This window comes from Amblyomma maculatum, chromosome 2 (assembly GCF_055883805.1).
Source record: "Amblyomma maculatum isolate TAMU_Amacu chromosome 2, ASM5588380v1, whole genome shotgun sequence".
In the NCBI taxonomy this organism is placed as follows: Eukaryota; Metazoa; Arthropoda; class Arachnida; order Ixodida; family Ixodidae; genus Amblyomma; species Amblyomma maculatum.
In genome coordinates this window covers 201,743,221-201,769,507 of record NC_139345.1, presented here as the reverse complement: position 1 = coordinate 201,769,507, position 26,287 = coordinate 201,743,221, and the positions used below count along the sequence as shown (strand labels likewise).

The 26,287-nt window shown below is 47.3% G+C and overlaps 2 protein-coding genes across 4 annotated transcripts in view; one reads left to right on the top strand and one right to left on the bottom strand.

Moving 5' to 3' along the window:
- Window positions 1-26,287, top strand: part of LOC146201073 (4'-phosphopantetheine phosphatase-like) — a 177,150-nt gene that overhangs the window by 67,707 nt on the left and 83,156 nt on the right. For both annotated transcript variants that reach the window (XM_084595616.1, XM_084595617.1), the window contains exon 3: window positions 17,970-18,241. In XM_084595616.1, the coding sequence (XP_084451742.1) occupies window positions 17,970-18,241 (272 nt within the window). The remainder of the gene's footprint in view (window positions 1-17,969; window positions 18,242-26,287) is intronic.
- LOC146201074 (uncharacterized) lies at window positions 21,186-25,122 on the bottom strand. Of its 2 annotated transcripts, none has more exons than XM_084595618.1 (6): window positions 24,903-25,122; window positions 23,070-23,258; window positions 22,577-22,696; window positions 22,221-22,419; window positions 21,735-21,832; window positions 21,186-21,332 (listed from the first exon to the last, which is right to left on the bottom strand). In XM_084595618.1, the coding sequence occupies exons 3-6, from the start codon at window positions 22,580-22,582 to the stop codon at window positions 21,309-21,311; spliced, it is 327 nt and encodes a 108-aa protein (XP_084451744.1). In that variant the 5' UTR covers window positions 22,583-22,696; window positions 23,070-23,258; window positions 24,903-25,122; the 3' UTR covers window positions 21,186-21,308. The 2 variants fall into 2 exon arrangements, 1 of the variants encoding a protein (XP_084451744.1); XR_014705283.1 differs by having other exon boundaries at window positions 21,191-21,300.

Sequence of the window (26,287 nt, the reverse complement as noted above, 5' to 3'; positions counted from 1 at the left end):
AAAAAAAAGAGTATAATTCACACAGATCAGCGCTAACACACAAATCTTCCTCATAACACCGCCACCGGCGGATATTATGCGTGATCCTTCCCTCGAGCAGTGGGAGGCCGTGTTGGTCAGCTCAGACCCGGTCGTCCAGCTCAGACCAGGGCTGTGGAGTGGGCCACCCAGGTCGCCGTCAGCCATGGGTTGATGGCCATTCAACACGGAATCGTCCACACATGCTCTCTGACGAAAATAAAGTTTTTCCATCCATTCCAGTAGCAATATTATAATTATGAAGTAAGTCACACACTGGTTTTAGGGCATACCCTTTGACGGTTGCACCAAAGGAGAGGACAGGAATTGTAAATGGCAATCCTAGGCGAGCAAGAGGTATTTCTAAATAATTTCTTCTCTGAGTAGCATACCTGCCGCAGGAGAGGATGTAATGTTCAATTGTTTCCGCATCATCACATGACGCACAAAGATTCGACGGCGTGAATCCAGAGCGACATAAATAAAGATTGTGGGAAGGAATTCTACAACGCATGGGCGTCATGGGGACCTCACATTGCCTCGAGGTACAGCATCGGACATTCCAATGGAAATTTAAATGGTTAAAATCCGTAGTCGCAAGGAGTGGCTCATGGCTCAAGGAGTTTGCCGTTTGAAACCGTTCAAAACGGGATATATTTAGCAAGATAATATTGGGTACAACATCGGCAACAGGCCCATTGAGAGCTGAATTTGCTAAATAATCCGCCATTGTATTAGAAGCGATGCCGCAGTATCCCGGAACCCACTGAAAATGTACTTCCTGTAAATGTATCGGAAGAGAAAACATCAGGATTTGTTTCAAAGGACGCATTTTCGGGCTTTCTAATGCTGCTAAGACTGACAGGCAGTCAGAGAGTATGGTTACGTGAGTAACATTACTTGGACCTTTTTGAAGGGCCAAACCAATTGCAAGCAATTCAGCAGTAAATATTGGTGTGTAATCAGGGATTCGTACAGAAAAACTCCAATCAAGTGCTTGGGAATAAATCCCTATTGCTGCTTTTTCATTCCGTTGTGAGGCATCTGTGAAAATAGCTACGTGTCGTGGACACTAGTAGATAATCTTCAAGGTGCCCATTTATTACAGTGGTAGTCAAGTGTTTTGCATTAGATGACAACGACTGGTCAAAGCACAGTGCGAAAGTAGCTTGAACATTGCCAACACGTCTTACTGACATAAGCGAAACTGCAATTTTTGGCAGCAAGGACTGAGTAAATACAAATTGTGCTTGCTTATATTGCGGCCAATGATAGTCTAGAAACTGAGCTTGGTGTGTAATAAAAATGGGAGAAGCCACTCCAGACAGAGATTCCAGTGCTCGTAAAAAGGTTCGCACAGTGAGGAGCTCAAATCAAGAGTTCAAGTCACGTACACGGGCCTCTATATAGAACATTGCATTTGAAACTGATTTTGGCAACCTCAAACATAGTCGTTAAGCGCGCCTCTCCAGTAGCAACAAAGGTCGTAGTTTGTATTTAGGACTGCCCGAGAAAAGAACACAGCCGAACTCCAGAATTGGTCTCAAATAAGTTTTATAGAAAAGCAAAAGAGTATCTCTACGCATACCGAATTTCTTATGGCTAATTCGAATCAGGCGACCAAGGGCTCGCTCACCTTTCAGGCAATTACTTTTGATATGAGGCCGCCAGTCTAATTGGGAGTGGTATAATACACCCAAGTACTTTAAGGATTCAACCTGTGGGATTTGTGAACCGCAATACGCAAGGGAGATATAAAGAGGGTGTGCCGGCGGGAAAACGAGTACTGAGGATTTCTTCACGTTAAGAATTAATTTTGCTTTACCCAGCCAAATTTCAATGAACATCTCGTGCAGAAGAGAAAAAGGCAATATCATCCGCATACACGTACACTTCGTCGTTACTTTCGCCCATACGAGGCTGTTCCTGAGATCACCGATCATCACCACGCGGCGGCGCTTAAGTGTGATCGTGTGCCCAGCTTTGTGTCCCTGTTCCTCCTGTGACGTGTATCCGGTTTGTGTTCACTGTCAGCGTCGAATCGGCTCTTCCGAAGAGGGGGGAAATGACACATGGCTCTCGGCGACCGAGGAAGACGAGGACTGTGGTAGACGTAGCCGGTATAACAAGCAAAACTGTTTATTTATGCATCAGGTAATGGCGCCCGTTTTCGCTCTGCTTGGCGCGGTCGCCCATGCCGGGGTCCCCCGGCGGTCCGCCTGGTTAGCTTGCCGCTTGGGGCGCTGTTGTCAGTGGCGCCCACAACACCCCCTTTCTTGAAAGGTTTGATCTCGCAGGTCCAGGCGTTCTGGTCGCTTACAAACACGTCCACTTCTTGTGGTGCTCGTGTCCTGCAACGGTTGCAGATGTCTTGCTGTACGTCTTGCTTGTCCTCTGTCGGTTTGTACAACGTAGGACCTTGGTTCTGATGTTGGCTGTGTTACCACGCCGTGTGATGCAGCTCCAGCGAGGATGCGCACCGCTGTGCCCGGTGGTAAGCGCTCTCGGCTCCGTACCTTGTGCCGGGTGTCGTATGATCGTTTTGCACGAGCTCTGTAGGCTTCATTATTTTGTCTGAATTCGCTGTCGTCCCACTTCGGGGCTAGCAGCTTCGAAGTGGTTGGTACTGTGGTGTTCAGACGACGACCCATTAAGAGTTCTCCTGGTGAAAACCCTTCCACGCTGGGTGTGGCCCTATAGGCAAGGAGCGCTTCGTGTATGTTGGAAGACTTCCTCAAAAGCTGCTTTGCTGTCTGCACAGCCCTCTCAGCCATACCGTTTCTCTGCAGGTAGTAAGGGCTTGAGGTTGTGTGTGGCTCCCCAGTGATGCACTGTTCTTTGAACTCCGTGGAAGTGAACTGCGGCCCGTTGTCTGTGCGTATTGTCCGTGGAACACCGTACCGTGCCAACATTGGCTCCAAGACTAGGGCTATGTTTTTTGTAGCTGTCCTCGGCAGCTGTTCTAGCTCGAAAAATCGGGACTAGTAGTCTACTACTAAAACATACTCTTTCCCCTCCAGCCTGAAGAGATCCATGCCGACTGTGTCCCAAGGATGTGCTGGCAATGGGGTTAGAAGCAGGGGTTCTGTTTCTGGCTTCCTGTGCTCTCTGCAAGTTGGACACTTTTCCACGTAGTCTTCAATGTGCTTGCCTATGCCTGGCCACCATATGCATTCTCTTGCTCTCGCTCGGCACCTCGTGCCCAAGTGGCCTGCATGGAGTTTTTCCAGAACCTCTACTCTGATGTCTGGCGGGATGATTATTCTGTCGCCTTTGAATAGCAGACCATCAACGAGCGAAATCTCACTAGCCACCTCGACGTACGTTTTCAGGTCAGGCGACAGCCCATGCACAGTTGGCCATGATGTAGTGCAGAAGGTAGCCACCCTGGAAAGTGTTTCGTCTGACTGGATGCTTGCCCTGATTCTGTCCAGCATTTGGTTTGAAGCAGGGAGTTGTTCAAGTGCTAATTCTTCAAACTCTCGCACTGCACTCTCGAGAGTTCTTTCTTTGTCTGCTGGTTTCCCAGATGGCTTCCGGGACAGAAGGTCAGCTGTGTACCGCTTTTTGCCGGGAGTGTGGGACATGGTGTAGTCGTACTCCAAAAGGCGCATCCTGAAACGTTGAAGGCGAGGACTCAGCTCGTCAAGTCGTTTAGTCGTCAGCAGCGGTATTAACGGCTTGTGGTCCGTTTCCACGTGAAAGGTTGATCCCAGCAGGTATTTGCGGAAATGTTCGCAAGCCCATGTGATTGTCAGTGCCTCCTTTTCAATTTGGGCATATCTTTGTTCTGTATCCGTAAGGGAGCGTGATGCATATGCCACAGCTAGGAGCTTTTCGTGCGACTGCTGTAGAAGTACAGCCCCAAGACCGTATGAGGAAGCATCCAAAGACACTGTGCGAGGCGATTGAGCATCGTAGTGAGTAAGAATCGGCGTCCTGCTTAAAGCTTGCTTGAGTTTGTCAAAACTCTCCTGCTGAGCTGGGCCCCAGTGCCAGTCGGCGTCTTGGTGGAGCAAGTCTCTGAGAGGCTTCGTAAAGTCTGCTAGCTCTGGAAGAAATTTCGCTAGGTGGTTTGCAGAGCCCAACAAAGACCTGACTTCTGACATATCACATGATGGGTCGAGCTGGACTATGGCCCTGACCTTTTCCGGGTCGGCGCTGACTCCTGTTGAGTTTACGACGTGTCCTAAGAATGTTACTTCTGTTTGTCGAAAGGAGCACTTGTCGATGTTGAGGGTAACACCTGCATCTTCCAGCTTCCTCAGCACCAGCAATAGGTTGGTGTCGTGTTCCTCAGTTGTCTTCCCTGAGACAATGATGTCATCTTGTAGACAACTCGCACCATCTAGTCCTTCGAGCACACGGAGCATTTCTCGTTGGTGGCGCCGTGGCGATTCCGAAGGGAAGCCTCAGGAACTGGAACCTGCCAACTGGTGTGATGAAGGTTGTGTATTCGCGAGAGTCCTTGGACAGTGGCACCTGCCAGTACCCTGCTCGTGCATCTAGGCGGCTGAAAACTGTTGCACCTGCTAATTTTGCAAGACACTCGTCCACCGTAGGCATGAGCACACGTTCGCGTATTATTTGTTGGTTGAGTTGACCATAGTCCACGCAGATGCGCAGCTCATTGTTCTTTTTTTCGTGCGACAACCATTGGAAAACACCACTCGGTTGCTCGCTCGATCTTCTGGATGACTCCCAAGTCTTCCATCCTTTCTAGTTCTTTATTCACAAGTGGAAGCAGTGGAAGAGGCACGCGCCTAGGATAACTGAATGTGTATGGCTCAGTATTCTTTTTGACTTTGATGCGGCACTCAGTCTTCATGACTCCAAGGCCAGACGTTAGCTTTGGGTATGACGCCAAGAAGTTGGGGACATCAGTTGATTGTGCGAGGGTTTTGTCGAGCTCAAGAGGGCGCTGTAGAATCCCAAGTGATTCTATAACTGGTCGACTGAGCAGCGGTTCTTTTAATCCTTTGATGATGAAGACTGCTTCTTGGACTTCAGTGTTGCGCCAGGTGACTGTTGCATCGATGTAGCCAACAGTGGCTATCGCTGTCTGGCCTGGGCCTATCAATAGCTGTTGCATTGACTTGATGGGTCCCATGACGGTTCTGTCGTACTGGTTGTGTGCGATTGCAGTCACATCCGCGCCGGTGTCGACCTTGAAGGTAAAAGGCAAGTAGTTCACGGTAGCAGTAATCCTCCACGGCGTGTTCACTCCCACTTTGATTTCGCCTAGATATAGCTCACAGAGATCTTTTGGTCGTTGTCGGATACTCGAGGTCTCGTCCTTCGGCTTAGACATGCAGACGCGGGCGTAGTGGCCTTTTTTTCCCACACTGGTTGTATGTCTTGTCTATCGCGGGACACTGTGTCTTCGTGTGGTCACGCACACCACCACACCACTTGCAGCGTTCAGTCTCCCGTCTTGTGTGTACGTTGAGGGCGCGACTTGAAAGACACCTTCGCTTCGTTCCGGTGAGTTTTGACGTTTGTCTGGCCGCGAACTTCTCCCATGTCTAGAGCTGGCTGTTCGATGGAGCGAATTTCCTTGTGTTGAAGTTTCACGCTCTCTGAATTGCGGGCAGCTGTGATTGCTTTATCGAGAGTGAGTTCTGCGTCAAGCTGCAGGCTTTCGCTGAGTTTTACGTCTCGCAAGCCGACCACGAACCTGTCCCGAATCAGTTCGTCTTTGAGAGTTCCGTAATCGCATCTTTCGGCCATCTTGAACAGTTCAGTCGCAAATGCGTCGACGTTTTCATGCTGCTCTTGTTTCCGAGAGTTAAATCGCGCTCTCTCATAGATGACATTCTTTTGAGGTGGGAAATGCTTTTCAAAAGCACTCACCACGACGGAGTATGATGCCATCTGTTCGTCTGTCAGTTTCAAAGCAGCGAACACTTTCTCCGCTACTTCGCCCATGGCGTAGAGTAATGTGTTGATCTGCGTCGTCTCGTCCTGTCCTGTCAGACCGGAGATGAGTCGGTATCGTTCCCACCTGCGGTGCCATCGCGTCCAATCTTCGGGCTTGCGGAAATCGAGCTTTGTCGGCAGTTTCACGGCGAGCGGGCTGAACGTCATTCTCGGAGTGCCGCTCGCGCGCTCTTCGTTCGCGCCGCGAGTGTCTGGCATGACGCTGCGGCCGCTTACGTTGGGCTCGCTGTCCTTCTGGATGTCACGCTGCGTTGGTTATCCCGCCGCTGCCGCTATGTGGTAGACGTAGCCGGTATAACAAGCAAAACTGTTTATTTATGCATCAGGTAATGGCGCCCGTTTTCGCTCTGCTTGGCGCGGTCGCCCATGCCGGGGTCTCCGGCGGTCCGCCTGGTTAGCTTGCCGCTTGGGGCGCTGTCGTCAGTGGCGCCCACAACAGGACCAAGTGCCATATTGACCGCATCAGTGTTTTCTGCCGCGGATTCACACGGCGAGCACTTATTACCGCCGCCTTGTAGCGGTTGCATTTTCTTCCCTTCAACTGCCGGCGTAAATTACCCTCCGGAGGTTAACCATGGCAAGGGCGATCGGCTGCGATGCAACGGTGCGCTTGAGCTCGCTAGATACGAGTTTAACCAAGGAGAATGTATCGAACTTCTGTAGTCCCTTGTCGAGGCCAATGCGAGCGGGTGAAACAGGCTCAGCGGCCAATCTTGAAATGGGTAGAAAGCACTCGGCTTTGGCGAGCACTTGCGCGCGTGAACATTTGACAAAATGTCCTTTTGTTAAAATCCATTTAGAGCTGTAATTTTGTTTCACGCGCTGTACACTATGACAAGGCTAGATGTAACCGGCGGCGAGCTAGCATATGTTCTGCGGGTTTTGTCACTGCTTCTTAGACTAGAAAGTATTTCCCTGCTCTATCAGACGGAGTTCACGTAGTGCACATAACACAGCTGTAAACGGATTTTCGGAATTGGTGCATACCAATTGATGAACACTGTCTGGGTGTGTGAACATGGACTAAGATTCGCATTGCGGTGCATATACTTCGATCAGAGCATGTACATTTTCGCTGCTAATAGGCGACGTTCGTTGCTTGTGTTACCAGCGGTAGCTACAACGTAATCCTGTGATTTCAATCATATAAATATCACTTCTATAATATACTAACAAAGCGGGAATAGCACGCAAACAAGAGGCAAACAAAAATAACTACAACCAAACCAATAGAGATGAAATAACACGTGCATGTTGTGGCCCTATTCGCGCAGTGCTGCACCGAATATGAGGTCGAAGTGCGTGAATTCATTAGCTTGTTTCATTATTTTCATGAGATCTTGATGTTATTTTTCATTATGTGACTGTATATCTGTACTGCGTAGCTATGAAACTGTACGTGATTGAAGGGAACGTTTTTTCTCTCTTTTTTGTGGGTTTCTGTGCTGGTCATTGAAAGTGCCTGGCTTGCTTTATTTTAGTAATCATAGGCTGCACTTCAGTAATCGGGCGACATACCTTTCAAATAATCTTTTTTTCCGAGTAATGTGATTCTGCGATTAAGAATGTGCAAGGCGTCATCGGGTTGTACCATACATCAACTTTTCTCCGAAGCTTTTATACAATTATAGAATATAATAGAATTAAAACGACTCAACTCGGGGTTATCTTCTCAAATCTTCATTTGGAAAATTTTAAGTTTTAATGCCCCTTAAGTGCATTCAGAATAGAACTTTTCCGACATAATTATGGCTGAATTTTATCCTCATGGACGTTGAAATGGTTGCTATTTTAAATAGAAGTGTAATAATTATTCAATTATATTTTTATCCTACAGAAATAGTACGACATACTTTGAACTTTTACGTGCAGCAACGTAAGTCCGGAAAATGACAACAGTTAAAAAAATTTTCAAGCAGCAAAATTTTGGCGATGCAACAAGGATTAAACGCAGAAAAAAAAAATCGCCTCATGTCTTATTTCACAATATTTCTTTTCCTGTAGTACTTACAAAAATTAGCGCTCAGGTGTACACGTTAGAAATGGCTGAAGCGATCCAACAGACTACCGGGGGCACTTAATTCTCGTTACATGCTTTGAACGCGTAAGCATTAAGTGCTACTGCTTCGTTTTTGTTGCGTCTCTTATTTAACCGAGGGAGACGAGCATTAGCTCAGTTTTACAGGTTTTATTCGGTTTTTGGGGTTTGGGGGGTAGAACTGACCAACATATGGGATTACGGTGGATATGAAAAGACCTTATCCATTATATTAGAGATCGAGCACTACGGCCATCAAGAAGTGAGAATTTATGAGTTTCATTTGGCACTGAAAATCGCATAAAAACGACTGAAGTAGCGTGTTGCGGTGAAACGTTATAATTAATCTAGTAACCCGCGTGACCACACTAGCGAAAATATCACTGTTTTTTGTAATTGCCGAGTATTTGCTATTCTGTGAAGAATGCTCGCCTTGTTTCATTATATTTTGCACTCTCCGGTGCGGCCGTCAGCGAAATTCGTTCATTCATTTTCATTCATTCATTCATTCATTCATTCATAAATATTTATTCACAAGGATGACCTGAGGCCTATGGTGTGCTTGTGCAGCAGATGGCGCCGCAGTGTTTTGAATTCCTTTGATGAGGTGGTGACCATGGCCCACTAAAGCTTCCATCGATGAGGCGTACCTTCCTGTGCTCTTACTGCCTTAAGTGCAGAAATTAAATTCAACGCTTCTGTGTATCAAAGATGTCTATCTGGCGGGTGATACATATCAGTATTCTGTTCATCACTTTTGTCGACCCGCAGTTGTCATCGCGGTCGCTACTTAAGGTTTCCAGCATCGGACTACATAGAAAAGGGCTCTGATCGAAAAATTCTTATTGCGCTTCTGACTAAATCGATTCGGAATCAACCACTCGAGACAGAAAGCTTTCTATTGCGCCGCAAGAAAGATTGTACGAAAGCAACTCGGGCTGTGAGTGACGCCGTAGTGGAGGACTCCGGAAATTTCGACCACCTGGGGTTCTTTAACGTGCACTGACATCGCACACACACGGGCGCCTTGCTTTTCGCCTCCATCGAAAAGCGGCCGGATTCTACAGGGCTTTTCGTGGTTTAGAGCTTCATTTCGGATTCTTCTCATCGAGGCCTTTTCATCGATATATGGCTTGACGTCGTAGCGTAAAGTTCAATCTCGAATTACACATGACTAATTAGCGGTTGATAATCACTAGAACTATTCTAGTGAAATAATACGCTATATAAGCTGGTATGAAATGGTATGTGTAACCTTATTTTGTAATGTGAAGTTCTATTTCTAATTATCTAAATAGCGGCAGCTGTTTGTCACCTGTAATTAGTACAGTGCCATTATAGTCGATATGAAATATCCGACGATATACTGGAAATAAGCTACACATCCACTGTGGAGACACCCTGTACACACACATCTGCACACGCATATGATCCAAGTAATGCCACAATTCTTTTTTTTTTTTTTTTTCAAAACTTTCTCTGCGAAGTTTTACCACATACACAAGAACGTAAACATTTTCAGACTAGTGCAAAATAGAGTAGGGCCATGTATGGGACGTTGCTTTTAATGGAAGGGTCCTTCGGCGATACGTTGAGCTTGCCCCTTGCAAGACGGCGGACATCGCCTTCACTATGAACGCATGACCTCCACTCCGAAAATTCCGTATAACCTTCTTGAGTGTAATTCTACTTGTGGCATCTTATGGGAGCCGCCCCGTCTAATGGCGGATTCTTAAACCTGGTTATAACAAAACGAGAGCACTCGCCGCCGTTACTCAGTGGTTAAGGCACTCATTTACTGATTCCGAGTACCCAGGCTCGAACCCGACCGGCTCTAATCCGCTTCTTTATTTTAAGCTTGAAAGCTCTGATAGAGGTGATGGTCAGTCAATGTTCCTTCACAGGCTCCATCAGCCGGTTCGGCGAGACTCGTGCGTTGGAGGTTGTGAGTGAGTGAGTGAGTGAGTGAGTGAGTGAGTGAGTGAGTGAGTGAGTGAGTGAGTGAGTAGACTTTATTTACACCGACATGGACCTCGGGGCAGGGGCTCAGCCAGGGGGAGGGTCTCCTTGCCGGCTTTCCTGCGCCGTGGCTGCAGAGAAGGTCTTGGAGTAAGCCTCCTCCGCCAGGCGTAGGACGATCTTTTGTTCATCCACATTTGGACTGCGGATGTAGGACTCCCAGGTAATTTGATCAAGGAGATTAGTTTCTTTAGCTTCCGGAGAATCGGGGCATTGCCAGATTAGGTGATTTTGACTCGGAGGTACGTTGCAGAGATTGCAAGCCTCTGGGTCCCCTGTCAATTCATTATGCAGAGTAACATGAGGAAAGAAACGATTGGCCTGAATTTTTCGCCAGGCCCTGCATTCTGAGGGTATTAGGGAACTATATGGTGGTAGATAGATCCTTCTGTTTAGTCTGGGAGTCTCAGAGAGCTCCTTGTAGGTGATAATGGGGTCTTTCTCTCCGGGTAGTGGGGCCTCTATGGCTACTCGGGTGTATACATCTCGAGCGAGGCGATGGGCAGCCTCATTGCCTGGTAGACCCTCATTAGCTGGAACCCAGATAACTGAAACCTCCCGGTTTAGCGGGTGCTTTTTCAGTAGACTGGCCGCCTGCTTGGAAATTAGGCCTTTGCTGAAGTTCCTAACAGCCGCCTTATTATCTGAAAGGATAGTTCTGGCTTTAGTGCTTGTACATGCTAGCGCTATCGCAGCCTCTTCAGCTATTAAAGCGTTACGCGTATTAATAGATCCAATTACTTTCTGGGAGTGGTTCCCATCTACCACTACTATGACCGCGGCCCCTTCTAGCCCGCAGGCAGCATCGCAATAGGCTGATTCCTCAGGAGGATCGTTTATTAGTTTGCTTTGAATAAATTTTTCTCTATGCTGTCTTCGTTCCTTGTCATGAATCGGGTGCATATTCGTAGGGATTGGTGCGTCTCAAGCTCCAGGAGTTCAGCGACATAGGGTGGCTCACCTGACTGAAGGTGTAGTTCTTGCAGTATTTTTCGGCCCACTACCGTGGAGTTGAGCCGCCAAATCTGGGCCTCCCTGACCGCTTTAGCAATCTCTTCCCAGGTATTATGCATTCCCATAGCTAGAAGCTTCTCTGTCGACGAGTTGGGGGGGATGCCTAAAGCCCTTTTGAATGACGTTCTAATCATTTTCTCTAACTTCTCTACTTCACCAGGAGTGAGATTGAGAAAGGGGGTGGCATAAGCTATCCTGCTGATTACAAAGGCACGAAGCAGTTTTATTAGGCAGTGTTCTCTGAGGCCTTTATTCCCGAGAGAGATTCGCCTGAATATCCCCGTTACCTGGTCGACATATGTCTGCAGCTTTTTCAGGATGGTGGTGTTTTTCCTATTCTGCTGTAGGAAATACCCCAGGATCCTAATGGTGCTGACTCTCAGTACCTTGCTCCCTCCCACGTATACCTCCACTGGTTTGTGTAGGTGCGGTAGGTGGGATTCTCTGGTTAGTTGTGATTTTCTGCACATTGAGAAAAGTTCGGATTTTTGAGCAGAGCAAGATAGTCCTCTATCTAGGGCGTAGTTTTCAACTATATACGCCGCTTCCTGCGGCCTATGCGATATATCGGCGCTGGTGCCTCCATCGGTCCAGATTGTTATATCGTCTGCATAGATGCTATGTTTGATGCCTTCTATCTTATTAAGATGGGACGAGAGATCTTTCATTGCAAAATTGAAGAGTACCGGGGAGAGGACAGATCCCTGGGGCGTTCCTCTGCCCCCGGTGCTGATGGGCTCGGACCTAAGTCCCACGAAGCTAACTTCAGTTTTCCTGCGGGGGAGGAAATCTTTGACATAGTTGAAGCACTTGCTTCCCACTCCAGCCGAGTTGAGGCCTTCGAGAACCGCTCTGTGCTCAACATTATCAAATACCTTAGTGAGATCAAGTCCCAGGATGGCTCTATATGATGCATCGTCCTCGGGAGCGTCCATGATGCCGTGCTTGAGCATGACATCCTGTGCGCTTAATCCCGGCCTGTACCCTACCATCTCCACTGGCCAGAGTTCCTTGGTTTCCATATGCCTAGAGATTCTGATTTGGACCATGTTTTCCATAAGCTTTTCCAGACAAGAGGTGATAGATATGGGCCTCATGTTGGATAGTTCAAGTTTCTTGCCCGGTTTAGGAATAAGGACCAACCTGGAGATTTTCCACTCCTCTGGGATTTCGGCCCCTTCCCAAATTTCATTCATTACTTCGCAAATGAAGTGTCAAGAGTCTTCATCCAGATTTTTAAGCATAGTGTTTGTGATATTGTCTGGCCCTGGAGCAGATCTCTTTTTGAGATCCTGCAGGACCGCCCTAATTTCTGCCAATTCAATTGGAGCATCTATGACCTTATTCTCGGGCCCGGTATAGCAGGGTAGAGTGGAGCCGGGATCCTGACATGTATATGTTGTCCTGATTGCATCTAGCAGCTCCTCGTTTCCCCCTTGGAACTTATGCTTGATCTTAATCTGGTCTAGTCTAGTCCGTCTCTTAGTGTTAATCGATGAGGTAGCGGAGCCTGAGCCTTCCCAGGTCTTGGGAAGGCTAATGTTGAAGTTCATCTCATCACACACCTCGGCCCAGCTCCTTTCGGACAGCTTGGCTGCATACCGCTCAATTTCCTTATTGAGGTTAGCAACCCCTCTTCTGAGATTTCTGTTCCATTTTTTTAGTTTTCCACCTTCCCTCCAATTCTCTCTTGGATTTAAGGAGATGTAGGAGGTGTTTGTCTCATTTTGGGACTTGGAGATTCGTCGCCTGTTCTTCCGTGGCCTCCTTTACATGCCGATTAAATTCTTGTTGCCACTCAGTCAGAGAAGACCAGGTCTTATTACCTGCAGCCCGTCTGATGGAGCGAAATTTATCCCAGTCTATTATTTTGGCTCGTAACACGGTATCCCGAAGATTAAATCTGAGCCGAATTTCTATGACCATATAATCGCTGCCGTAGTTTTTTCCCATGTTGCACCATTCAACTGGGCCGCACCTGTGAGTGTAAGATCGGGCGTGGTGTCTTTACAGACACTGTTACCCAGGCGCGCGTCGGTGTCGCCGAATCCGTTATTAGAGATAGCCCATTGGATAATATGGATTCAAGCAGGCCCTTCCCCTTCCGGCATTGTGTATCATATCCCCATTCCTGGTGTTTAGCATTGAAGTCTTCGCAGATTAGAAGTGGTTCGCAGCCGGCAACCTTCAGTGCTTTTTTGAATAAGAGCGAGAATTTCGCATTGATTTGTCTTGGTGGGCTGTATACATTGAGCACAAAGAGATTCTCTTTCTTATTATTTCCTGAATGGACTTTAATCAAAACTGCTTCAATGTCCCCCTCAAGCTCGTGTTGAGTAACCGCCGTATTGTGCTCAACCAGAGTAGCCACCCGAGCCGAGTACCCCAGCGAGCTGCGGAAACATTTGTATCCCTTGAGGCCAACATGCCTGGCGTTGACCTCTTGTAATGCAATTATCAAGACTGGTTCCTCGCTCGACTGCACTATCTGCTGAAGGACCCCCCTTTTTCCTACGAATCCCCTGCCAGATTACGCCATCTTTCCTCCTTGAATTATTGTATACCCTGCCAGCCGTTGTTGGTAGCGATTATGCCTGCGGCGAGAAGGGTTTGCTTCTACCTAGGCTGCCCTCCATGTGTAGCATTCTAACTTGCAGATTTTCCTGCCTATAGTTGGACCTCTCCATTAGTTCCTTAAGATGCCTTATGCCGACGGCAAGTTTGTCGAGATGCGTGTCCTCAGGCTTGGCCTTCTCTCTACTGTGGGGCCCACTTATGCGTTCTGGTTCGTTTTCACTCTCGAATGGGGGAAGTTCCCTCATCTCACGATTTTCGAGCTTAATCAATCCTTTCCTCAACTCTGCATTTTATTGCTCAATTTTCTCTAATTTCTGCACGAGTGCCTGATTCTCCCTGATTATATCTTTCTATTTTACTTTCAAGACTCCCTTGATCAGTTACCTGCGTGTCCTTACCTCCTGCCAAGGTACTTTTCTGTTTGAGGTTCCGCCGGGTCACGTATGAGTAATCCGAGGTTCGCCTTGGCTTGCTGTGGTGTTTTGCGTGGTCGGTCCCCTGCTCCGGCGCTAAGTTCCGGCCCGGGTGTAGCGTCCTCCTTCCCCTGTATGGCGATCTTGACAGCTGGCCCTGGCCTTGTGGCAGACTTGGAGCGGCTGCGGGAGCGAGAGATGGAGCATGCCTCCTTAGTTCTGAGGGTCTCGAACTTGTTCTTTAGAGGAATGTGCCCCTGTTTAGGGGCGGTATCTTTGTTTCTCAGTTTCTTTTCCCAGAGTTTCCTTTTGACTATGTATGGGGTCCTGTAGATCTTGATGCAGCTTTTGTCCTCAAGGGGGTGTTGCCTCTAACAAAGTGCACATTTGGGGGTGCACGTATGATCCGGTAGGGGATTTTTAACCCCGCATCCTCGGAATTTGCGCGTCTCGGGATTTGGACAGACGCCCGAATTGCCCGCACATGACGCACACCTGGTATTTATTTTTGAATAGTTTGCACTTGAGTGGCGTTGCCTTGAAGTTGACCGTCCAGGGTACCGTGTCTTCTACGAAACACAGCAACACAGTGCCTGTGTTCTCTCCCAGCCGTCTAGCTGACGCAATGGCCGGATTTCCTTATCTATTCAGGATATTCAAGCTTTCTTGGTCCTAGAGGCCCAGTGGCCCCCTTTCCGAATGTATCCGGCGTCACAAGGTAGGCTGTGACCGGGGATGTGTCTTCTTTATGCCGGAGGGCCACGATGCCTTGGTGCCTTCTTGCCCTTTCCTCCGACGCCGTGGCTATCAGAATAGTTTGATTCTTAGAATTAATTGGTCATTATTTGATCACCTTGCATTTCCTCTTCGCGCATAGCCGCAGCTCTAGCGATGACATCGGTGAGCTCCGCCAACCCGTAGCCTTTATCTTTTCTATGTCTCCCTGAGGTCTAAGTACGATCTTCGCCCACTCTTTTGGTACCGGGAAAGTCCGGACAACTGAGGTTTTCGCTTCCTTGAGCGTCTTCTTCGCTAGCAGTTTCGTCGCTCTCGCGTCATTCGCCGCTTTAATTTTTTCCGCTTGTTCCTTAGAAACATATTTCATTCTGAGCCCGATTTTCCAGTCATCTGCGCCTATCCCAGACGAAAATTCTTGTGCGTCCATAGGAGCGTCACTTACCTGGTTGCGATGGCAAGGAGCCGGCGTCTTCCGAGGCCGGCGTCTCCGACATGGTGAAGCCATTTGCGCCTATCCCGGCCAAAAATTCTTGTGGGTCCATAGGAGCGTCACTTGCTTGGTTGCGAGGCGAGGAGCCGGCTTCTTCCAAGGCCGGCGTCTCCGACATGGCGGAGCCGCAGGCCGCACACGTGCACTGTGTGGCCGCGGTTCTGGTCCGGCACAAAACACGTAAAAAAAGTCACGAAAATCCTTTGCAGCACATAATATCCGAGCGGATGCAGTTCGGGCACACACCGATGGTCCACGAGGGTGAAAAGCAGGCGAGTGTGATGAAGCAGATCGCCGATGGAAGCGGATTGGGCGGAGCACAGAGACATACCGTCCATCCTAGCCGGCCGCCAAAGGCGTTTTTCCGTTGGAGGTTGGAGCGGCTATAACGGCTTAGTTTGAATTAGCCGCCCGAAGCAGCTTAGCTAATCAGGGCGACGGCACAAATAATGTCGGAGAAAATTTGTAGTCGATGGCGATGACCGTTTGGGTTTTTTCACGCTAAGAAGCGCACTCGATGAAAGGCTTGTGCCATATGACAGTAGTCGTTCAAAGGAGGTAAAAATGTTGGGAAAGAGGCGTACGTATTTTTCCAACACGTTTGGCGGCTATTGGCTGGTTTTGCCGGTATTTAGCCGAGGTTTAACTCTACTTCAACGATTAAGACACACGAAAACACTCTTCGGTATGGTTTTCCTTGGCAGTTTAGACGAGTTTGACAGCGTTAAACGTCATTTGTTGAGTTGGTTTTTGGGAAAAGGATCGGCGCAGTATCTGTCTCACTTCTCGGTGGACACCTACACTTACAGAATTGGAGGTACTACATATGTCTTCAGTTGGAATCACGATCGCCAGCTGGCACCCAGCTTGACTAGTAGATGTTAAGTGCCCTGGATTGTCTTACCTTTTTTTTTTTGTTCCAAGTGTAACAGATATATGTAAACACACAAATAGGTATGCGTAAACAAACAAGTTGGCTTCTCAGTCTTGATGATGCCAAGAAGCCTCCACTACTCTGCTACCGTCTGCAGGACGCGCGTTCCACCAGCCACAAGATTCGGAAACGAAAATACTGGAATCTGTGCTCCACATGGAAGAAAATCCAGGTTTAAACTTCTATTCCTTGCAGTAAATACAAAAGTGAATTTGCGTCTTAACGCTTCGCGCCTGTTTCATTCAGAGGCACATGCACCAGGCACCTGACCGGTGGTGAACAGTGGTGCGAAAAAGCACAACTGGTTGTATACAGACATGTCATTTTTTGCGTCTTTTCTTATATATATATATATATTATGTATTAAATATAAACACCAATTTTTGATGCTGCAAACGCGCATCAATTTTTTTCCCACTTCGATATATGTTATACACGGTTGTGTAGAATATTGTTTGACTAAAAAATGTTTCCTAATACCTATCAGATTTGTGTCTGCAGTCTCGCAAAAGTTGGCTTTGCTTCTTCCTTGTCTTGGGGTCGAACCCTACTCGGAGTGGTCGTGTAACTGAAGCCAAACTAGAGAAGAGACGGAAGAAAAATGTTGAGGGAATCCGTCTCGATGGCGCAGCGGTTAGGGCGCTCTACTGCTTTTCCCAAGGAAGCGGGATCGGGATTCGGCCGCGGTGGCCGAGGGCTCCGGAGGTATCGATCACGTGGGGTTCCTTAACGTGCACTGACATACGTTCCTTGCTTTTCGGACATAAGCTCCTTGCTTTTCGGTGGAGCCGAAAATAGAGGAGCTTTTTTCTACGATTCCTCCATCTGTAGTTTTAGATGGGAAATAAACTTTGACTTATGTCAGTGCACGTAAAGGAACCCCACGTGATCGATACTTCCGGAGCCTTTCACTGCGTCGTCTCATAGCCTGAGTCGCTTTGGGACGTTAAACGCAAACCAAACCAAAAATGTAGGGGGTCGCGTGATTACTGTGTGTGTTTATCGGGGAGGTTGTATAGCTTAGACCTGCTCGGTCTGCATCGGTCTTCTCCGTTAATGCTGCTCGGCGCATACGCGGAGCCGATATACTCCGTCTTCAGCGACGAACTTGCTTGTTTTTAGTTGTTGTTTTTTTTTTTCATACCCGCATACCGTATTTCCCCCCTCTGATTTGGCTTTTAATCCTATCGCTTCAGGAAAAAAAAAATATTGGAGGATGCTTAGACTTTGCCTTTAAGAGTTCAACGCGACAGCGTTTAATCCTCAATGCTTGAAGACGACGAATGGACGTACTGCGCTTTCAATCGAGTGGCGGCCCGCGCCGTCTGTTGCGGCAGCGCCGTACGATCGAAGGAATTTTCCAGTGAGCGCCGCATAGGAGGTAAGCAAAGTGGAAATGTTGTTTGCTACTCGCTTAACGATCACTTCCGCAAATAGTTTCTAATGACGCACCTAAACATTAGCTGGCATTCATAATACAATGCATACATTAGGTCCACCTTTGTTCGGAAAGCAGCAATGCGGTTTTGTGGCGGAGTGGTTGCGTGCTCCTCTCGCACTGCGAAGGAGCTGTGTTCGACTCCGCGGGTTTCCTCAAAACTTTTGGTTATTTACTTCTGATCTTCGCGTTACAACCACAACGCCACGCGGCTTTTCTTCGACACGGGGCCGTTAAATGCTATCGCGTTAATAAAAGGAGCCAGCAGCTTGCCGAATCTAGAGAGATGAGTGTTTTAGTGTAGTGTATATCCGAGCGTTATTTTTATCTGTGTCGACCACTGCACGCAGAACGGTAGCTGTGGTAGTGATCATAGCGGCGGCGACGGCGGCGGCGGAGCCGAGCAGCAGCCTCCTCTCGCGGCGCCCTGGGAGCGCGAGGTGGAGACTGGGCGGTTGCACTTCGTAAAGTTCGAGACGCGCCACATCGAGGCGTGGCTGCGCTTCGTGCAGGAGGAACTGCTGCGCGACGGCAGCCCGCCCCGGCTGGGCGGGAGCGTCAAGCTCACCGGAGGGGGTGCCTTCCGACATCGGCAGCTCATCGCCACCACGCTGGGGCTCAGGTAGGTGGCCCACGCGTGATCGTGGATTTCTGAGAGAGCCTCGATCATCATCAGACATCACGCTCTAGCATAGCTGTAGTATTTATAGCTCTCATCACCCGCGTTACTAGGTTAAGCAGCTGTACCCTCTTTGCTTGTGAAGACTCGGAACCTTGCACAAGTGTCACAATAATGCGTCATAGCTAGTCTCTGAAAAATTTTCTTCTTGTGTGTAACTTGAAACTAAATTATATGCGTTTGCAGCATGTTTAAAATAATTGTAATAATTTGTTTCTTCGGTAAGAGCGCTGCTTTTGAACAGATGGTTATGAATAATGCATGCTGATGTGAAGACGGATTTGCAAGCCGGAGTAACGGATCCTGCTTATGCATTCTTGGTGTTTATAAGGCTGCTATGGACCCCTTGCAAAAATCGTTAAGTAGGCTTTCCCACGCTGCTTCTTTCCCCAAACATGGCGTCACTGGCCGCCAGAAAAACGGCGATATAGACCTGAAATCGCATGTTGCTTCTACACAGATGCATGTAGTGGTAATAGAGCAATTATGCGAATATGTTCCGATGCATAAATGATATAAATTATGGCCATAATATAATGTTTCAATACATTGCTGTTCCTCCATTAGAGGGGAATGCAGCATAGAGGTGAAGCTGACTTAACATTTATGAAAGGGGTCTATTGGAATCTGCCATGCGTGATTAGAATAAGCTGTAGGTTAGTGTATAATATTCAGATGTGTCAATACGTCGATCCCGGATATACCGAACCCAGTTACATAGAATTATTGCTTATATCGAACTTTCAGAATAACCCCTTGAAAATCACATGCAAAAGTATATAGAGGGGTGTCTACGTTCATCGAACTACTGTTCAGCGGAATGTTCGATATATCGAACTTCGCAGCGCGCCGTGCCCCTGCAAAGGGTGCGTGCTTCTCCTGATGGTGCCTTCACGATTACTTTTTTGCTCGCAGACCCGGTTGTGACGCGCAGCCTTGGCCACCTTGTGGCAGCGCTAACGCTGTAAAACCGCTTGACGAGGTGAACGCCGAGTCCGTTCGAAAGCGCCGTTAGGTCTGGTACGCTTGTTTTAAACGCGACACTGCTGTCATGCGGAGAAGGTGGCGTTCGGTGCACAAACTTCGTGCAGTGAAGCCAGCCTTGCTGACCAAAGGCTTGCGGCGGCGAACGCGTGGCCGGTTTCGCTGCTAAATAAATTTAGATGAAAAAATGAACTGTGCCGTATTTTATCTGCGTTGTTATAGTGTTTCTATTTATCAGTAACATAATTAGACCTTTTATAATCAGCTGTGACGGTTGTTTTTTTCTCCTTTCTTTTTTTTTTTTCAAGCACCTTCAGCAGCAGCTTTGTTGTGAACCGTAACCCCAACGGCACAATTGTGCCATGCGGCGCGAGGCGTGATTAGGGCGAGCTCCGATGATGATACACTCTTTATTTACTTCCAATAATAGGTTAAGCAGCCCGAAGACTGGTTGCGCTGCTTGGAGGAGGTAGGCAGGGATCCCGGCCTTGGGACTCTGCTGCCGTAAATGCGCGCGAAATGAGCTGGCACTGTTGAGACAGCTCAGTGGTAGGGACTCCTACGCATCTACGATAGTTTAATTGTCAGCTTTGTGTTGTGCATATGTCGACATCACGTCAAGGGTGGTTAGTTTGGTTTGTGGGGTTTAATGTCACAGAGCGACTCAGGCTATGAGACGCCGTAGTGGAGGACTCTGGAAATTTAGGCCACCTGGGGTTCTTTAACGTGCACTGACATCACACAGCACACAGGCGCCTTGCCTTTTCGCTTCCATCGAAAAGGGGTCGCCAAGGCTGGGATTCGATCCCGCATCCTTGGAAACAGTAGTCGACCGCCGTAACCACTGCGCCACCTCGGCGAGGTCAAGGAATGTGGCCGGTTGTTAGCAGTGTTTGCACATAGGTGCAAAATTAGGTTTTGTGAACAGTTTGCCCTATTTATGCGTTTGAAAATGTCCCTGTTTGTATCTTTCGCCAAAGGTCGCCGCTCTGGGATAGTTCCTGGTGTGTTAGGGGGGTATACACACCTCTCGAGCCGATAGTGTTGGAGGATATCCTTGTACGTAACAAGTAGTGTATGTGTGTGTGAAAACTTTATTTGGAGGAAACTTGAGGTAGCCGGGCAACCACACGCAATCACTAGGTGGGCTCCTCATTACAGGAGCCCATTGGCTACTGCAGCGGCTTGGGCTCGATGGATCAGGGCCTTAATTCTGGCTTGGCAGGTCGGAGCAGCCGAGCACGGCTGCCTCCCAGTCCCTCCGGGTGGGGTTGGGTTTGGGGGCGAGGTTCGGGGTTGACTGACTTGCCCACACCATGTGGAAGATGTCCGAAGACTTCTCCGCACAGTGCGGGCATTTTCCTGTACAGGCAGGACCAAAGTGTTGTAAAACTGCCGGGCACAGCAGCGTTTTGGTGTAATGGCAGATGAGTGTGCGTTCCTCCACCTTCCCAGGTAACGCAAAATGTCACTGGAACGTTATCTGAATGGCCACAAATGTCAGAGAGCAACGTTGCCTGATTGTTGCTAATGTCACTATTTTTGATCACCAGATAACGTTATGCACTAATGTTTCTACAACGTTCTGAAAACGTTGACGTTATGTTATTTCAACGTTATACCAACAAAAAATGACGAAAGAAACGTTGCCTGTACATTGCCTTAATGTATTCTAAACAATGCATGCGGTGCCTTCCTCAAGGAGCTTCTAGGCAAAAGCTACATAACCCGCACCATCTGTTCCTACTAGACAAGGTGCAGCCATAGCTGATGAATCGTGCATGAGTGCGTTCTGCCTTCCTGAAGTGACTAATGTATGCTTATATGTCGGCAAGGCACACACCAAAAGGCAGTTACGCAGTAATCGTGGTCTGCTGACTGCTGACCAGTCACTTGAATGACACAGCCAGTGCAAAAATTACGTCAGGTGCACATGTGAGATCATTTACACAATTTATTTGGCATGATTGTACATCTGTTGAGTCAGCAATTCCATGAAGAAACGAGCAATCACATAGCTGCAAGGTCATCCATTCCATGAATTAGGCCACTAAATTAAAAGAACAAAAACACAAAAAAGATTATTATTCAGCCAAAATTCAAGACAGCACTTACAAAGTAATCAGACATCTAAAACTAAATTTGCAGGACCAGAATTACTTGTGTGTGGAGCGTGCCAATATTTATTGGACAGATAGTACAAAAATAAAGAACACCAGGACACCCACTGAATTTCCGCTTTTAAAACCATCAAAATTACAGCTGATGCAACATTGATGGCCTTACACTATATCCTAGAAGTTTACTTTTATGTCCCATAGGTTTTGCCTATGCTGTTCCATATGATATGCTGGTAAGCTAAGTGACTGTGACAAGTCCAGTTTTTGCACAGCTTGATGCACAAGTAGACTAAATGATAGTCCAGCTTCCGTACACAGCATAACAGACCTACCGTTTTTTTGCAGCGTGCTGGTGCGTAGCGAAAATGGTCGCCAATGTCATGTCTCATGTCCACTTCCTTGCCCAACAGGCAAGACTGCCGGAGGGCCACTGCGCAAACAAAACAATATCACAGACTTAGGGCAGTAAACCTAGACACACACTGATATTTACTACAAATTAACAAAACCCATTACATCTGTTATGAACTGTGAACACGCTTATGAATACATTGAATTGTGCATCTCAATCTATTATACGACTCAATGAATCCACACCTTTTGCACAAGGTTCTTCAGAAGCCCTTAAATGAGCAAAAGAAAAAAAATTAGAAAATACATTAGAACGCAGCAGCAAAAATGGACTGCTGGCCAGAATTTAAAAACTAGCCAAATATATATTTGTGCCAGAATAAAACCACAAATATAGAGCTATAACATGCACTGCACAGTAAAATGTTGCTTACAACACCCACTACAGGCACAAGGCAAGTTTTTACCTTGGATGCCGCTTTCTGCTTGTGCTGGTCTCGGTGGAGGACGGCCAACGAATGGTAGTTGCTTGGCTTGTTGTGTAGGAACTGTAGATGGTAGGCGATGATTATCGCAGCTTTCATCGCTTTCACTTTCCTCACAAACAAAAAGAGCCTTCTGTTTCCTTTTTTTTTGTTGGGACGTTGCTGCCGTCTTCATCCGACACTGCAGTTAAAAATGTTTCAATTCAGTTATTTCAATAGTGGCTTGCTAAAGTAACATTCACAAATATAGCAGCAAAGCAAATGGAATATGCATGATTAATATAGAAAGTGTAAACATATCAGGCAAAAACATTTTAGCAGCAAAACTGGACTCGTACTTCCATACAACGTCTTCTTGGTGGGCTTTCTCGGCCTTTTTGTCAGCCGTTCCTCATCAGCTGTCAAATCTGACACCTCTTCAGCTTTCTTCTCTCTTCTTTTTGCGTCAGCATATGTTGCTACAAGCAAAGAGTTCAGTGTAGAAAGATTGAATGACACGGCTAAAGGGAAACTGAATTAAAATATTAAGCAGACCCGTGAAAAGGCAACGTTCACAACTGCTTAGCAACAATATTACTGAAATAAGAGCATAACAATATCACTATAACAGGAACCTTGAGCCAATGAGCAACAAACACGATTACTGATAAGAGTCATTGAATTAAGATGATGTGTGATTATTTCACCATTTTGGCTCAAAAGTTCTCCCCTCTGGCAGTGCTTAACTTATGTGCATCGTTGCCTTTGTACACTGCCACAACAAAGAACCTAAAGCTCCAACAGTACCCTATAATCACAATACTATCTCGTGACAAAAAAAAAATGACGTACTAGTCTCGCCTAAGATTCGGCATTTGTGTGCAATCCATTCTTTTCCAGGCTCCTCGCAGTCTTTTATAGCGCTTGGGCAACGAGACGGGGTTCGGTATGGCAGCCATAATGCTTCCCCATTCCACACCCAGAATTTTGGGGATGGCAGCAACTCCGTCCGCACTGCTGAATTCGACGATGTAGAACATCCTGCAAGAATATAGCGCAGTTAGCATAACAAGCACTAGTGCCAAGTCAAAGGCATTATTTTCTAAGTGCCTCTGTTGAAGAGACACTAATGAGTTGCACTTCACTGCTCAAGTTTCCAATCAATGAGGGTCAATTTATGGTCAGTGTGTATTTTGCCAGCAGCTGAGCGAGATGCATGTCATTGAAACTAGTTTTCTTTGCACACTTATTGCTGGCGTTTCAGGAAATTAAATCGCTGCAAACACTATCTCCTACTCGGCATGTGCAAGAAATTTTCATCAACAAGAAGTTTACTGCTGATCTCTAAGGTAAAAACAGCGCAACACAGTCGTGGCGAAGAATTTCAGCATACTTAACTTCCAACTATGTTCAGTCCACGCAGATGACACACACACACACACACACACACACACACACACACACACACACACACACACACACACACACACACACACACACACACACACACACACACACACACACACACACACACACACACACACACACACACACACACACACACACACACACACACACACACACACACACACACACACACACACACACACACACACACACACACACACACACACACACACACACACACACACACACACACACACACACACACACACACACACACACACACACACACACACACACACACACACACACACACACACACACACACACACACACACACACACACACACACACACACACACACACACACACACACACACACACACACACACACACACACACACACACACACACACACACACACACACACACACACACACACACACACACACACACACACACACACACACACACACACACACACACACACACACACACACACACACACACACACACACACACACACACACACACACACACACACACACACACACACACACACACACACACACACACACACACACACACACACACACACACACACACACACACACACACACACACACACACACACACACACACACACACACACACACACACACACACACACACACACACACACACACACACACACACACACACACACACACACACACACACACACACACACACACACACACACACACACACACACACACACACACACACACACACAAAAAAAGCGCCAAAATGCTAAACCGGAATGGCAAAGGGCGCATACATACACTGAGCAAGTTAGCGAGATGGCTGGCTGGTGGCCCCAACCGGCGGCCTGTGGGCTATCAAACTAGATGAATTTTCAGTCACACTTCGAGCAAACGATTAATGACACTAATCGGTCACACAGACCTAATGATGCGGCTCTTGCCACGGGCGTGACAACTTAGGCGTTAGCGTGACACTGTCACGGTGACCACACCGCCAAAGAGGCAAAATAATTTCAGCATTTGTCTCCTGATCAGAACACAAGCAGCTCTGCTGAACATCTGTGATGCGGGGCAGCGCAGCACTGTTCTGCTGCGAAAATGCATGGCCAGTCGTTAATGACAAAGAAATTCATGATTAACAAAGCAGCAAGGAATAAACAGAAAACGCGTGGCGCATCCAATGTGGTTCCAGATGCGGCAGTCTGAGATATGCCTACAAGCTAAAAGGGAGGTCACCAAAGCAATAGCAACTCACCTGTGAGCGATGAACAGTGCATGCAGTCGGAAGATTGAGTTCGCACGTGAAATGCGGCTGCGAAGTCTGCACGAAGGCACTCAAAGTCAAAATGCACACGAGCACAGGCAAGTGGCAAGACAAGGCATAACGTGCGAAAAAGCTCCATAAAGCCCCACAAGAGCCATGCCGTCGTGTTTCTTTTGTCCCGCCATATTGAATGTGGTGCCGCCTGAACCATAGAGTTTCTTACCTTACCTAGAGGGAAAGCTGTGCTGCCGTCTATGGGAGTTTACATGGAGTTTCCAGACGGCCAGTTCAGCCACCATGGGCGCTCAAAGCATCATGGGCCGGAGAGCTACCGAGTGCAGAACTACAACTTTTGGCCAAAACTAATGCACAGATAAACGTTGTTCGACCGTAAATAATGTCCTAAGATTAAATATTGTGACCATAAATTGCAAAAAGAGAGAGAAACAGCATGTCAGTGTGAGATTTATCCAATAGAAGCGATGGCTCTTTCTCCTATTGGCTTAGTTTTCAGCAGCACAAATACCAATATTTCGCACCCAATACCCAAACTTTGAAATAAAAAAAACGTTATAAAATATTTATGGTTGTACAATCACTTAAGGAAGCTTTTAGTCGAATTTCGGGAAACAGAAACCATTTATTGACGACGTCTGCTTTTGCGCCTTCGCTACTATGGCTTTCGGGGTCTATGTACGCACCTTCAGATGATGATGATGATGAAAAAGAAACATCGCAGTAACGCCACTCCACGCACCCGAGAAAAACCGACTGTCCCGCAACAAGTAGCACACCGGCCCATGATTCTTAGCGCGCCCATGGTGGCTGAAGTGCAGCGCCCTCAGCTTTCCCTCTAGGTAGTGTAAGGAACTCTATGGCCTGAACCAAGCCTGAACTGCCTGAACTGCCTGAACGCAGCAAAAATAATATGAAATAAATATTTGTTAATTTATGCTAATGTTCAAGCTTAGTAATTTCCTGCGTGAAAGTTTTTTTATTTGCAAAAAATTGTTTATTTATGGTTATTTATTACATAAACGCTTTCGTTGGCCAAGACAAGCAATGTATGGCACACAAACGAGGTGTAGTCGAGCCAAGCTCAAGCCCAGCCAGTGTGTGTTCACGGGTGCGTTCCAATTCTTAGACGTCTAGCAAGACTGCTTCGTAGACGTCTACGTAGACGTCTACAGGTTCGCGTATTGGAACGCGTCTACCTGTCTACGCCTGGTGTCACCTCGCGGCATAAAGGTTGAACTAAAACGTTTAAATAATTATTATAACGCTGTTTTCTTTAAAGATTTACGACAATACAGGTGAAAATCACGTTTTTAACGGTTTGCCAATTTTTTGCAGCAACAATATTACGTGTGTAATCG